The following is a 16,514-nucleotide window of genomic DNA, read 5'->3' as shown; positions in this document are numbered from 1 at the left end:
AAGGTTGCATGGCTAGGTGAAGGGAGAACAAAAAAATTGTTAGCTCGAATAAAGATCACAAGAAGTTGACTTATGATTGAACCAACGCCATCTCATATTGATTCAAGTAAACAAACAAATCCTATGACACTTTGGACTTGTTTGAACCATGCAACTAATTGTTTGAGGCTTAGATGTTACTACCTCACCAACTTAGGAAAGTAACTCAACAACATTGCCAAGTTCAATCAAAGTGAATAGTCATACCGGTAAAAAAGTTGGGAGGCCACCTATCTCAATGCTTGCAAATCGAGGCACTAAAGGATAAAACTAGTTGGACAACTACACTAAAAGGTGAAGGGAGAGCCAACAACTCTGTCTGTCCGAATCAAAGTCATGTGATATTACCTTATGATTGAATTTGCACCATCCCAAACTCATTTGGATAAAGAGACCACTTAAAGGTTCAAAACTATGAGGCTGCTTCCTCAATGCTTATAGGATTTTGTAGAAAAATGCCAACTTATGATTTAACTAGTGAGACTTTTGACACAGGTTCCATTCGTGTGATGAATCATTTGAGGCTCAAAATCTCCTAAAAACCTCCTTCATGAAAAGTGGCTAGGTTCTATAGAACATACTTGTACCCAAATAAAAAGCTTAAAAAATATGCTTTCCAAAGAAGCTAAAACCATATGAGGTTAAGTCTTGTCGGTGGATCAACACAAAACCAACAATTGGACCCTATGTATGAAATTTGATTCTACACGCTCAATGACACTTGCATATGTGAGAACTGGCATGAATTTGAAACCTAAGTCAAGGTGAAAAAATCAAAACTCAAATTATGGACGATCTTATATATCCAATTCTGTTCCATATGTACAATCGCATGTCTTCCTCAAATTGTCAAAGAACAATCTATCTTTGAATTCCATTCTAAATGCTTTTTTATGCTAAGAATTTTGAGAGGATTGAAGAAATTTATGTAAATCTCGAACAATATAAAGCGAGAAGAAGATGAAAGAAAGGAAGTAAGAAAGCATACATTTGGAAGCTGCACAAATAAAGTCTCTGCAATGAACTCAACAACATTAGATGACTCCTGTGCAATTCAAGAACCCGCAACACTTCTCTTTAGGTCTTGTAGCGGCAAAAACAAAAGCATGAGTACAGCTAAAAGAAAAAAAGAACAAGTGACAAAACTTTGGGTTGACCAATGCCATCCTATTTTTAGATGATGAGAGGAAGAACCAAATTGAAGTAGGAATTTTTGTATGAAAAAAGTCTCATGCAATTTAGAAATCCTCATATTATCTCTTGAGTTAAAATCCAAAGCGATTACCATATATCAATCAGTTGGTATATTAAATGATATTGAGTCCTATTATGCCAAACTACTTGCTCTTAATTTAGATGGTGGATCAATTCACAGAGGATCAAAGTGATAAAGTGCATGCATCCTAGTCCCACAAAATTTGTGCAAGACAATAGATTGAAAACCCGAGGCCCACAATTTCTTAAGCTATAAGAAATCAGGAGTGCAACCACCAAGTGTAAGGTTATTCAGCCAAAATGCAACATAAATTGGGCCTCTAAAAAAAGGTGCTTCAAGTCTTGTCCATCCATCCTACAAACAAAGTCTTGAAGGAGGGCATTTATAGGCATGGAATTTAATCATCAAAATTAGGATCCTGATTGATGGTCCAGATCATAGACATTAATCAATGATCAACATTGAAATGACTTAATCGGCAGTTGATGAATGGTTAAAGTCAAAGCTCTCGAGAATCAAAGTGTGGAGGTTTGTCAAATGGTCTATCAACAATCAAAATTAGTTTTGGTAAAAATTGGGGTTGGTTACGAAAATCAAAGCTTGATTGATAGTCATGATAAAGTTAATTGCATGGGCCACAACTAAGATTAGATTAGAGGAGATAGCCACTTAAGCGCTATCCAAGCCTTATCTAAGTGCAATGTAAACAAAGAAGTTGATATATGAGCGACATGTGGCATTGTAGTAAAGCTCCACCTTGGCAAATAAAGTGACATGTGGACAACATGTGACATCATAAGAAAGCTCCACCTAAAGATAATAGGTAGAAAAGGATAAGACAAGGTATCATCTTCTCATGGGAAGAAGAAAGAGTCTTACCATGCTTCTCTCGCCCCTTGCATGTGTACCTAGTCAAGGGGAGAGGGAGAAGATAATTGAGAGAAAAAAGTGAAGTGGTTGAACCATTCCCACCACCCTATAAATAGAGGCATCCTTGCTGAATTTTTTGAAAAGATAAATAATTCATTGACTTGACTTAACTGAGTACAATGAGTTTCTATTTATAGTAGAGGAAACAAGTAGAATCATATTATAATTAAACTATCCTTGTCCCAGTTACACCCAAAGTCAAACACTAAAAGATAAGCCCTAACTAAATTAAATAATTGAACAAAAATAGAAGACTAACACAACCAAAACTCCTTTAACCTGAGGCTCTTCTATGAGACATCCTTCTATGAGACTCTTGTTAGACTCCACCGTATTAATTGATCCTCTGTGAGAGTCATGTAAGACTCCCATAGCTTGTTTTTCAACACTCCCCCTCAAGTTAGAGTTTATAACTTTATCTTACAATGAAAATAGATTTTTGATCTTTAAGAAGAATTTCTTCATTATATACTCCCCCTTACGTGAATATTATGGTCACATAAAATTTGATTACCATAACACGTGGAATTCTCTATGGTAGATTATATTTCTTCTTCTCAAGTGATAGCAATACCCATAGTTCAATTCTAGTAGGAGGTGCAACCTCTGCAACACAACTTTCAAATGGAATTTATCAAATTGATAAAGGAAAGTGATCAAGCTTGATGTAGCTTGTAGAATCCTTCATTAATTGTCATTTTATTTTCCCCCTCTAGCTGGGAGGTATTAGTAACTGCATTTGTTATCTCCTCCATCAAAGTGTCCCAAGGATAGGTACTTAGTCAGACACAAACTCTACAAAAGATGGGTGATATATGTATATAAAAAATCAAAACCAACCTTATAGGATTTTGAAAAAAATAGTAATAATAATTATTAAAAAGAGGTAATGCCTATAACTTAAAGGACTGCGAGAAAACCCATTTAAGGGTACCATTAAAAAAAGTCTCAAATGGACTTAAAAAACCCATATATATATATATATATATATATATATAAAGGAGAAACCAACTAAAGTAACACACTAGAAGTTGGCTCAAAGGGGTATGAAAGAGTAAAAAAGGATGGTAAGAAAAGGGTAACTGATAAAAAGGGGTAAGTGGAGGATGTAACGAAGGGAAAATACCACCACAGTAATAAGAAGGAGACTATAATAGTATAACTTAACAAATTTAACCAAGTATGACCTCAAAGGAATTTCTAGGGGGTGACTTAAATTTTTTGGAGTTGATAATGCGGAAGATACGCAACTGATGTAAACAAGCAAGTCTACAACAGAGAGGAGAACTTGGGCCAAATTACCTCATTTATCTCCCCTCTAAACCAAAATAATAATTTTATTAAGATTGATTTTGCATAACACCTAGCAAGTCAAACCAAACCAAACCGATTAGGACCATACCAAAATTGATAAAAAAATGCAAAGATCTAACGACCCATGTGAAAGTTGAAGTCCAACTTCAACTTCACCACTGTTGATTTCTAGGGCCAACACATAAACACATGAAATCTCAAGGGAAAGAGAAAAGAGAGGAACTCTAGCTCATAGGAAAGAGGAGAGAAGAAAACAAAAGAGAGAAAGACGAGGAAAATATAGAGAGGTGTATGAACAAATTTATAGTGACTACAATGCCCTTATGGCTACATGATTCAAAAGAAAAAAGACATAAGAGGACATATACCAACTTGCATAATTACAATTATGTGCCATCTCCATGAAAGTTCTCCTTATTTACTAGCCATGTCATCCCTGCACATGCGCGTGTCTTTTAAAATTCTCCTCAAATTGGTGTTTGTAACTTCACTTGCGAATAATCTTGGTCAAGAAACTTGTGTGCTTGAAAAAGAACTTTTGGTTGCCTTGCTCTAATTCATTTTGCTCTTTGTTCACTTGTTGCTTATAGTCTTCATCTTGTTCTCCCCTTTATTTGGATATTTTGGTCACATAAAACTTGATCATCACAACTCGTGGAATTTTTCATTATTGGTTACCTCTTTCTTGTACTTTTTCTACTTCTCCCCCTAAAGTTGGAGACCTAGCTTGCACAAAATAATAGTGAGAGAAAGAAAAATCACTCCTAACTATATGACAAAGCTCCATTCACTAGTGAAAACAGTCATAGTCTAAAACATACTCTGCTCAATTTCAATGGCGGAAAAATAACCCAACTTTAGGATATAACAAAGAGACTACTCACTCTTTAAGGGTATCTCAAACACAAATAACCTCTTAGGTGAGAATGAAAGACTTGACTCAAGCTGAATGTTGGACACACTCCTATACTTTTTAGGTAGTGGGTCTAGGCAGTACTCTGAAGTGATGAAAATACAAGATGATAGACTAAAGAAAACACATGATTTATAACAAGAATTGCCTAAACATAAGGATGATTCAGAGGAGTCCTACTCTTATGAAAGACTCAACTAATTAGCTAATCTCAATGTATACGAATTTTTACATAGTCAAAGTATCTCATCTATCTTATCTGCTCTTTAAAAACCTATCTCCATTCTATTGTTACGTGATGGATATAAGTCATCACATGATAAAAATTCCATATCCCTTTCTCACGTTGAATCTCCGATAGATCCAAACCGAGGACGATCTACTTGACACACCATATTATGATAAATATTTCTCAACATAAATAAATGTATACAAGGGGAGCTTAAGGAGGACCTTATTGGTAGGCAAGATGTATTGTCTTACTAAAGGGGGGGTTAGTCCACAAAGAACTTGAATTGAAGTGAATAATTGAATTGAACTTCATTGTGGACTAACCCCCCCCCACAAATTGAGCTAGTTCATATGTTCATAAGTTGGAATGGATATACAAGACGACATAACCCTACAAGCAATTTGTTGCCTCAATATTTAAAATTTCAAAATGGCTATTTTCGCGCGCTTTATTGCTCAGATATCAGAATGGGGTTTACAGTTTTTTACTTGCAGGCAGAACTCGAGGCTCGAGTCTTCTCACTTCTTCCTTGATTCTTCTGATAATTATTTCTTCTACGGGTGGATCAGTTTCTATATCTCAAATTACGAGCTAAAAGAGGATATGAAAGAGGTTCGGGATCGCTTCGCTTCGCTATTCGTTATTATTTTCTCTTTAAGTTGGCGTTTATATTTTGCTACAAAAAACGAGGGTCGTCACTTCCTTATTTTGATGCAGTTCCAGGTTCTTTATAACCAGCTCTACGAGAAGTATCAAAAACTGAAGGTTATCAGGGATTCAGATTAATTCTTCAATTTTTACTACTAACTTTTCTTTTGTTTAATTGGGAAAATTGTATAGTCCTTTTTCTTAGTTGGTTCCTTTTCTTTGTAGACGGAAAAGGAGTCAGAGTTGGAGAAGCGTAGTCAGGAGCAGGAACTAAAGTTTCTCGAATTTGTGTCCAGTACTTATTCTGAGTCTATTTCTTTTCGTTTATTAGTATTTTATTTTATTGAGTTCGCTCTTGCCCCTGTTCAAGCTTCACGGGTGCATTCGAACCTACGGGCTACAGCGGCTAGTTTCTAAGTTTCCTGGGGTTTTGTATTTTTTTTTTTTACTCTTTACTGAAGACAATGCTCCTTGTTTGATGCTATCTTTGTTTTACGGTTGAGGGTATTTGATACTTGTATTGCCGGGGAAAGACCAGGTGAGCTACAGGGGGTTTGCGCACGGCCGCCTTCTAAAGGGAAAACCTTACTGGAAATTGGCAGTGTTACTCTAGTCCTTTTTACAATTTGCAGTGACTAAACCTGTACGGAATATTTGGCACAATAAATGCTTGTTTTTAATGTTTTGACAGTTGCGGAGAATGCAGTGAAATCTTTGACTGATGAGAACAAGAAGCTAAAAGCAAAGATAGATGATTTGATAGATTCAAATAGGTAACTGTATTCTCTTTGCAGTCTTTAATCTAGTAATTGCAGTACATAACTGTTTGTGGTAGAAATTATCTGACTGCAGGACCACAGAAGATCAATATTCTAAATTTCAGAAGCTTTGGGCTGAAGAGAAACAAAAGAGTAAGATTTTCTTTTTAGTTCATATATATCTCTTAGTTATGTTTCAATCACCTTGTTGTGCATTTATTTGGACAGACTTTGAATATAGTTATGTTCTATTTCTTCATTTGGGTTTCCCATCCAACTTTGACCATTTATATAAACCAGCTCTCAGTGAAACTGATACGGGCTCAGATTAGTTTGTATTCTTTACCTTTTCTTTTTAGCTGCTGTGACAATTTTTGAACTAGATTTTTTTTACACAAGAAGTAATATTGTCGGTTACAGGGAATTTCAAAGATGAAAACAAGGGTGAAGTGGAATTGGCTATTTTTCTCTGCTTGAAGTGGTTCTTTCATTTTTTTTTTTGTGAATCACATTGAAGGGAAAATACCTTTTTGTAACCATTTTGGAAATTTGTTAGTTTTTTATTTGTTCTTGTGGGTCAAGCACATGAAGTTATTGGTCAGAAATAACAGTTACTGAGAGAAGGTGCTCTCTCAATATTTTCTTATGTGGATATCAATATATTATCAGATACCAAGAATTTAACCATGATTTCACATCCCAAATCTCTTCCGGGAGATATTTGGAGTCTTGTAATTTTCCTCACAGGGGTGGTGAGGATAAAAACTACACTTGACAGAAAATTTTAACTGCAACCGTCGATCAAATTTAAAAGATATGCAGGTCAATTGTCATCTCATGGCTTCCTGGGGGTTGGGAAGAAATATTTGTTTGTCTTTGAGTCAACAACATAATATATTGACTCATGTGTCTTAAACCTCACAAGGAAGTTCTTTTCTATTACTGATTATTGATCTTTTCCAAAATTAGGAGGTTGTCCTGTGTGCTTAGTCATCTTCTCTCTCTTGGCAGCAAAAGAGCTCTCTGGAGAAGTTGAGGCACTCCATAAACTTATACCAGAAGGGTTTCAAAGAAATAATATGAACGAAACCAACTATGATGGCAAACTGAGATCTCCTTTGGGATCTTCAAAAGTCAGTCCAGAGAGAAATCAAAAACCACATGTAAGGCATCTTGCTTCTCAAACAAAATCTAGTGACAGTATCCATGCGCCTCCTTTCTGCAGGACAGATATCTTTATAGGCCTTTTCTCTTTGTTTCTTGGGAGAGATCGTTCCACTAAATTCAATTTTCAAAACTCATTTGTCTTTCTCTTTCTAATTTAACTAATGAAAATAAATTTTTCAGCAGAACTGCTGCGGAAGTCACCAAACTTATTCAGGTACATATCCTCAGCTTTTGCTGGCCAACCTTCAGGATGTCATATATCCATCTAAACTTTTAACAATAATGTACAGGAGATGATGTAAATGATATTGGGAGAGTCAATTGCCTGTTCCAAACTCTTATCCAGTGCTTAGTAGGCATGAAATTTTCTGTTGTTGATCAAGCTGGAGAATTATCCGTCTCAGTTCTTCATCAATCAAGTGGTGAATGTTTTCTTTTGATAGTGTCAATTTCCCTCTGTTGTATATCTTAGGTTGATGATTTATTTTGAACTATATTAGCTTGCTCCTAGCATTTTCACATTCTTTGGAAGTTGGCGAATCAAGTGTCAACCTTTGCTTAAACATGTTTGAAGGCCAGCAATATCGGATGCTTGTGTTTATGCTGTTCATGTTAACTTCTCCAAAATTTTATACAAATGATTCCTTAAGTGTTAGGTACTCAGTCATGTTGTTGTCTTTCATATTTGATCTATTTTGAACTACAGAAGCAATGGTTTGAAGAATTTGAAATCAAATTCCAAGCTACTCAATGCTATATGCTCTAGCTAGAGGATCTGGTTTTTATGCTTGTACTAACAAATATCCAATATGCCTTACCATTGTTAAAAACTGAAAATTGGGAATATTTTATTGAATGATAAGACTTTTGAGCTTGCAATTGGAAACAAACATATACTTTACACGAATCTACTGGTGAGAATTCATGCAGAACTTCCAAAATAAGTCCATGGAACTTTCTATTCACAGATCTTATTAGTGGACCATTAATACAGATACGCATCTGATATTTCCCCTGTTCCTTGTACCAAGTCTGAGACATTTTATGCATCTTACTATGTGGAGAATAAACTTATGGAAAGAAGCCAATATGTGAACCCTAACATTCTGTAGATCTATTGCAGGTTACTCGTTCAGCTTAACACTGTTAAATTGCTCAGGTGACGAAGCAGAACTTTTATATCATGTTACATCTTTGGGGACGTTTGACAGAGTGGCTCCAGAATGGATGAGGGAGGAAATAGTGTTTGGCATGAATATGTGCCCTGTTTTCTTTGAAAGGGTGTCATGGGTTACCAAGGGGCACTGCTGAATGGTGACAATTACTTATTTTCCTTAAAAAAAAAAAAAAAAGGAACCTCTGCAGTATCTAATGGTTTAAAAAGAAAGTATCCTATAGGTTTCATTTCTTTTAACCCTCTACAGATTTTTTTCTTGTAAAAAGGTAAATGTCTCCTAAATCTTAGTATTATGATTTTACATTATCATAAGTTTTTACTCTTATCTAAGGACATAAGGAAGTAAACAAAAATTATTTTTTAAGTCTTTTTTCCACCAAATTTTCATGGACATCCAAAGTAAGCACCATTGCCTGAAAGTACCTAAAAAAATCCAGTCCTATTGCCAATGCAGCAGCCGCTTTAGCAAGATGATCAGTTACTGTGCCCACTTCCCTGACTGATACCATCTGATTTTGTTCTTTTTGTTTAAGATGTTCCAAGCCATCAAGCATGGTTTCCAGCAGTTGCCATTAAGTCTTTGCCCTTGAATGTATTGAATTTGGAAACTATCAAGAAATGAGAATCACCTTTTATTTGAACTAATTTCTGATGGTGTTAGAAAATATATCTAGGGTATTTTGGTTATTTTACCACTTTATTTTGGGAGATATAAGGAGATTAAGGTTTATTAAGTGTATAGGGCTATTTTTATAATTTGTAACTCAAAACACTTATTTAAAAAGTCTTGAAATTTGTGCATAGTTTCCAACTAAGTTTTTCATGTTTTTTCCTTTTTCCTTTCTCAATTAAGTTGGCAATTTGTCACCCTAAACAATTGTGATTCAAAAACAAAACCCTTGTTACTATTCTTTTTCACTTCTTTGCTCTTTCCAAATTAGCAACCTTTTCTTTATTAACTCATTTTTTATTTAATTTTCCTGTACAATTTAAAACCTTTTATCAAATTTCATCTAATATGGCCTGATCTAACTCCTCTATGTTCTCCCATTTTCAATATTTTGTTTTGATCCCTTTTGGTTTGCACCCAATTTCTTGTAATTTATGACAGATTTGAAGCCTAAAAAATTTCTATTGATGCCTATTGTTTTGTTTGCTAGTAAATAAAAGAACTTAAATCATTTTCTTTGTTACCCTTACTCTTAAGGAATATTGCTAGAGCAATGGGATCCGTTCCTTTTTTTCCGCTCTTGTTAGTTAGGGAAATATTCCCATCTACTATTTATGTGAAAATAGGGAATATTATGGTCTTAGTAGTGCCTAGAAAAAGTTAGAAATGTTTTTCTTAGGATACATATTTTCAAGAAATTTTCAAATACAAACTTATTAGTGCCTTATTAGGGAATTATATGAAAATTTTTAAAATTTTCCAAGGAAAATTAAATAGACTTGTTAGGGTACTTTCTATGAAAATAAATAGAAGTTAACAATCAATCTTACACATTACCATATTTATTTGATAAATTTTTAATAAAATAAAATATCAAATACAAAACTTTAAAACCTTTTTATCTAAAAACAAAAAGGGCATGTTAAATCAACTATTGTACTCTACATAATTGTCTCACATTTGAGTTGTTATATTGTTACGAAAATGGTTAGTTAATTTAGTTTGTTCATTTCTCCTTTTCCTTGATATTGAGATAGTAGGTTGTTATTTTGTTCCTCCAAAGCATCTTCATCCTCTTCTTGATTTTGTCCAATAGCTATATCATCCCCAATAACTTCTCCTAGTTCCTGTCCTTCAATCCCTTTATCATTGTGGTTTGATATTCGTATGAAATTGTGAATGATACAACATGTAATGACAACTTTTACTTGAGTCTTTTATGGGTGTCATGATAAAGTTTTCTCTATAGATAACTATGAGGCATTAATGATGATGTTAAGCACCTAGCTAATACTACCCAAAAGACCGGCCTATTAGGAGTAGAAGACATAGGTACTTAACGCCCAGGACCTTAATATTACACCCCCCTTCATGAGCCGACGTCCACGGTGGCCAGCACTAGCGGTAGCCCACTCAAGCGGCTACCCCACTCTTAGTTCCCTATCGTAGTTTTCTAGGTCGGCCTCTTCCACTTGGTCGCCCTTTCCGCTTCGGTAGCGCACACTGGGATTCGAACTCGCAATTGAGCGTTAGCTCTGATTCCAAATGTTAAACATTTAGCCAATACTATCCAAAAGACTGGTCTATTAGAAGCGGAAAACATAAGTACTTAATGCCTAGGACCATAACATTACACCCCTTTTGCGATCCGACGTCCACGGTGGCCGGCACTAGTGGTGGCCTACTCAAGCGGTTGCCCCACTCCTAACAGATGACATACACATATCAAAACTACAAGGTTAGTATGTGACAATGATGATGATCATATATAATAATCATCCACATAAAAGGTTGTTGGAGTAAAAAAATAGCTTAGGATACGCATAAATCATTAGAGTAAGAAGAGAGTACTCAATCTAAATTGATTTAGCAACCCATAGAACTTGTCCATGATAGGAAAATAAACATGACAACCAAGGCACTTGGACTAAGCCTTTAAGAACCTTCAACCATGAGAACAAAAAGATCAAAACACAAATGGAAGATAAAAAAACATGAAAAGTCATGAAAAAAAGTATTGTTGGCATCAAATTGTACCACAACACCTATTCAAGGTTTCAGGTATAAGATTTTGGAGAATACATTAATGAATAGTGAACCATTGAAATTTAGAGATCATAAACCTATTGTCCATTCATGTGTGCAATTCTTGTATTTTATGGTTTATAATTATCTAATTAACAATTCAGAAGCTATAGAATCCAAAAACATTTATTGCATGTCACTGTCCTAAAGGCTCCACAGTAGTCTTGAAAAGAAGAATGTAAACCTTATCAATAGAGAAGTATAAAGAGCCACCCAAGGAGTGTGTCACATATGAAGCAAAGCTTATCCCCACAATGCAGTGCTAAGCAGGACCATATGAGGAATCAAATTCCTAAGCCAGATGGAAGTAATAAACTCATTAAAAGTTTGCATGATACATACCGAATAAGATAAAAGATTCATCGAATTTAATAAGATACAAAGAAACGATCAAAACTTAAATTTGTTTGCTAGTCTATTGGGTTCAAGTGGTTTCAATTTTTATCTTTTCACTTTGATGTTAAGATGCTCTAAGCTCTAACAGACAAAGCGATACATTCTTGCAGGAAAACTCATAGGCTAGAACTAGGGGTGGCTTCGAACCGAGCCGGTTCGCGAGCCAGCTCGGTTTGATTCGTCATTTATCGAGCTCGAGCACCGAAATCGGCTCGTTTACCTTAACGAGCCGAGCTTGACCGAAGCTAGGTTCGGTTCGTCGGCTCGCGAGCTGGCTCGAAATGAGTCGGATCGGTATGAATCGGTAATGGGAAACCCGAGCGAGGGAGCGGGAGCGAGAGCGAGAGCGAGGGGGGGGGGGGGGATTTTTCCTCCCCCCTCGTCATCGCCGACCCCTCCCATCAGTTGTTGTCGCCGCCTCTATCGCTGTCGTAGCTGCTCGCCGGCCGCCTTTGTGACCGTCCGTTCTATTTCTTCCTCTCCTCGCCGTCGCCTCTGTTTTCGTTGCCGCCGCTTTTGTCACCACCGCTTCTGTCGTGGTCGTCATCCCCGACGATAGGTCCTCCCCGACATCGTAACCCCCTTCCCCCCGCATCGTCTCGACGGAAAACCAGAACAGGGGAGAAATAATCTCCCCCTTCCTCGCGAGAAGATGATCTCGCACGTGCGAGATAATAAAAAAAAAAATAAAAAAAAAACTTTTTCCTCTGGAAAAAATTAAAAATAAATTTTATAGAAATAATTTTCTATAAACTATTAGTGTCTCATTTTTTTTAAACATTTTTCTAATTGAAATTTTTTATTAAAAATCATATAATTTTCTAAGTAAGATTTTTCGTACCAAGATGGGGTAGAAAACTGTATAGAAAATTTTTGAATATGTATTTAACAGTTGATGCTGTAATACTTTTAGCAAGAAGCAATTTTCATTGCAATTTTGTGTTTGATATTTTATTTAATTAAAAATTTATCGATAAGTATAATAATATATTAGATTGATTATTAATTTTTATTTATTTCCCTAGAAGAAACAATAAAAGATCCATTTAACTTTCCTAAGAAAATTTTAAAATATTTCCTGTAATTTTCTAATAAGTCACTAATAGTAATAAGATTTTATTTAAAAGTTTTTTTGGGAATATGTATCATAGGAAAAATATTTTTAGTTTTTCCTAGAATATAAATTTTTATCTAGGGGCACTAAGGAGGCCATAATAAATTATGGCCAGATTCAAAAATTACAAAACAAACTAGACAACAATTGGAGTAAAAAATATTAATATTGGTGCATTTTAATCAATTATTGAAATTCAATCCTGAACCACCCCTATCATTATATTTTTTAAAAATGTATGCATAATTTTATATATAATTTATTCAAAGCCACCCCTACGTGCGAGATCATAAACAAGGAAAAAAAAAACTCTTTGTCCCTTCCTCATGGCTCTTAAATAAATTGAAAAGATATTTTAGTAGAAATACGTTTCTAGAGACTATTAGTGGTTTTTTCAATAAATGTTGAAAAGACTTTTTTAATAGAAATATAGGGACCATTAGTGCCTCATATTTTTTCAAAATATTTTTCTAATTATAAATTCTTTTTAAAAATCATATAATTTTCCAAGTAAGATTTTCTTGCCAAGATGGGTTAGAAAACCATATAGAAAAAAATTGAATAAGTATTTGACAGTTGATGATATAATACTTTGAGCATGAGATAATTTTCATAGCCATTTTGTGTTTGAAATTTTATGTGATTAAAAATTTATCGATAAGTATAATAATATATTAGATTAATTATTAATTTTTATTTATTTCATTAGAAACGGCAATAAGAGGTCCATTTAACTTTCCTAAGAAAAATTTAAAATATTTCTTGTAATTTTCTAGTAAGTATGTTATAGTAATAGGATTTTATTTAAAGGATTTATAATTTTTATTTGGGTGATTGTAAATTGATAGTGATATTTTATTTAATTTTGTTGTGTGTGATTATTGTATGGAGTTTATTTATAATGTTATGCAGTGTATGGAGTGTTTAGATTATTTTATGGAGTGTATAAACAATTTCATGAAGTGTTTATGAAATGTATAGACAATTTTATGGAGTGTTTATGCAACTATTATGTATATTGATTATGCCCAATTTTAAGTAGAAGTCATGCCGAATTTTATACAAGTATTATATATATAGATTATACTCAATTTTAAGTAGAGGTTATGCCCAATCTTATACACATATTATATATATAAGTTATGCCCACTTACATGTAGAGGTCATGCCCAATTTTATGTAAAATGTATGCATAATTTTATATACATTTTATTCGATATATATTTTTTGAAAAGTTTTAAATGTATGTTGAGGCTCGAGCTCGGCTCGAAGCTCGGCTTGAACTCGTTGGGCTCGAGCTCGATAAAAATTTTAGGTTCGAGACGAGGTTCGGCTCGAAATATTTAAATCAAACTCGACTTGAACATAAGCAGGTTTGGGTTCGACTCGGCTCGATGCCACCCCTAGCTAGAACCTTATATATATTTTGAACTTGCAGTTACAAGCCCGAAAGGTATGTTTGGTGTACCTCAAGCTGCTTCTTTATACTTTAGAGCACCAAATTTTGTTAAGAACAAAGTTCCCATGTTTTGGACAAAAGGAAATAAAGAGGAACTATGACATAAAAATTAGCATAACATGTTGTATTTGCCCAAGTAATAAACAAAAAAACCATGAGTACCAAAAATTGCATCACATGATTCTATAAAGCCAAAGATATTAGTTCTCAAATTTATGAAGCGATGGGCGTGGTTGATGCAATAAGATTAATGGAATACCAACTTAAAAAAAAAGGTTAACCGAATATGACAATCTAAAACAACATCAATTTCTTTTAGGATGATAATGCATAGTAAAATATACATGAATTCAAGGAATACAAGCCTAGAAGCATTTCTATCTAGATAGAAAAATCATGGAATAACGTTAGTTTAAATTACCTAAAGTTACATAAGCAGTTGGAAATGATAACAATGTCATCCCAATTATACTCTTTTCCCCTGTCTTCAATACTATTTGATGCACAAAATCCACTCAAGTGTAGACAAAAGCAGAAGTCCAACTCCAATCTTCTTATCCAAGTAACACTAACCCAATATTCTCAAACTATGCGATAGGCTGGAGGATGCCTAGACTTACTTGTTTCCACTATGACGAAGAGAAACTCAGCTAAGTTAAAGAAAAGAAGAAATAAATATCCATTAATTGAAAAGTATTTTTCAGAAGATGAAAACAGCCAGAAACCATCCACAAAACTTAACTACAAGCATTCTCTTCAAACAAATAAATAGGCATAATTTAGAAATGAACCACATAACTTAATTCAACAAAATGTGTTATGTATAACTAATATAAATCATAAATTAAAAGATTCCAAAAAAGAAAAGTGAGTAGACAGTAGTACCAGAAATAGAAGTGATAGTGGAATGAAGCAAATAAACAATGGTATTAACAAATAGAGGGTCTTTAGAGAGCGAAACCCAATGAACCAATTCACAATTTAGAAGAAGCAACAACCAACAACAACAACGACGAGGAGCTCCCTTCTTCCATTGAAGACTATTTGAAACACAATTCGTTGAGAAAGAGCTATGAGATGTCTCTGACGATGATCACAAAAAGAAAATCATACAAGATCGTGAATTAAACATAATGAAGCATCAAGCCAAACTGGGGGAGAGGGGAAATCGAAGGAGAGGAGAGGAAGAGCGTGGGAAGGGATAGGAGAGGGATGAGAGGGAGGGAAGGGAGAGGAGATAGAGGAGAGGGAGAGAGTATTACCTAATCGATGACCAAAGAGAGCCTTGAGAGGAGGAGAGAGTGTCAAGGAGAAATTTGGAGAGGAAGCGGCTTTGTGGAAACAATTAAGTCTAGGCATCGAACAAATTGGAGCCCAATGCTTTTCAGTGTTTGGTGGTTGAAAAATCTTACTTGAAAAATCATTCAGGCAAAGCAAGAAAAACCTTTCAAAGTAGAAATGTATTTCCTGGATTCATTAGTGCCCCACTTTTAATACATATTCGATTTTCCAGGTAAGGTTTTCCTGGTATATATGCACTAAAAATGGGGCACTAATTAATCCTAGAAACACATTTCTACCTAGAAAGACTTTTCTTGCTTTGCCCGGAAAGGGCACTAATAAGGCCTACAAGGAACACAAAATTTATAGAAATAAATAATAGATTAGGATAATAGAGGAATGGGATATGCGACTTTTTTTTTGCAATTTATGATAAAGTTATACATATATTATGATTCTTTGATTTTTTTGAAAATAATGACTTTTCGATCTTTTGACGAAAATGCATTGGCAATCGACAATCAATTGCCTTATGCAATCGACTACAAGGGTATTTTCATTTAAAGATTGACAAATCTTTGTTTTAAAAAAATATCAAATAACCATGATTTATGCATAATGTTATCAATAAATTATATATATATATATATATATATATATATATATATATATATATATATATATATATATATATATATTAAAAAATAGAACTTAAAATCAAACAATTGAAAAAATTATGCAAAGAAATACAAAACAGGTCAGGCATGAGTTGAACAACGGACATGTTAATTGTCTTGCTATTTTCTTCTTGTTTGCTCTTTCTCCGATTCTACTTTCCACGGTTTACGTATTTCAAAGGGGGAGTTAGTGCAAGTGAAAGTGAATGAATTAGTGTTTATCCTTAAATGCATTCCTTGAAATACATAAACCGTGGAAAGTAGAACTGGAGAAAGAGCAAACAAGAAGAAAATAGCAAGACAATTAACATGTCCGTTGTTCAACTCATGCTTGACTCCATGAAAGTGTTTATCCTTAAATTCATTCCTTGATATAATGTCGAACCACCCCAGCTACTTCCAAAGTCAAATATGTCAAATCCTATAGGAAAAAAATCT

The 16,514-nt window shown here is 34.3% G+C and overlaps 1 protein-coding gene across 3 annotated transcripts; it reads left to right on the top strand.

The window, feature by feature from the left end:
- The first annotated feature begins 5,150 nt into the window (after nt 1-5,150).
- Nucleotides 5,151-8,992, top strand: LOC137935033 (uncharacterized). 3 transcript variants are annotated; one of them, XM_068779664.1, is made up of 9 exons: nt 5,151-5,256; nt 5,362-5,409; nt 5,518-5,587; nt 5,984-6,065; nt 6,145-6,203; nt 7,062-7,213; nt 7,401-7,431; nt 7,508-7,639; nt 8,341-8,992. In XM_068779664.1, exons 1-9 carry the CDS (start codon nt 5,248-5,250, stop codon nt 8,526-8,528), a joined length of 771 nt encoding a protein of 256 aa, XP_068635765.1. In that variant the 5' UTR covers nt 5,151-5,247; the 3' UTR covers nt 8,529-8,992. The 3 variants fall into 3 exon arrangements, with proteins under 3 accessions (XP_068635765.1, XP_068635764.1, XP_068635766.1); XM_068779663.1 differs by having other exon boundaries at nt 7,398-7,431; XM_068779665.1 differs by having other exon boundaries at nt 7,398-7,431; nt 8,330-8,448.
- Nucleotides 8,993-16,514: the final 7,522 nt, after the last annotated feature.

This window comes from Aristolochia californica, unplaced genomic scaffold, assembly GCF_029961685.1.
Source record: "Aristolochia californica isolate CCGP_79_NKW_82.1479 unplaced genomic scaffold, dmAriCali1.0.hap1 SCAF_6, whole genome shotgun sequence".
NCBI lineage: Eukaryota > Viridiplantae > Streptophyta > Magnoliopsida > Piperales > Aristolochiaceae > Aristolochia > Aristolochia californica.
Note: the sequence above shows the minus strand (reverse complement) of the source record. Positions and strands in the feature narration are given on the sequence as shown.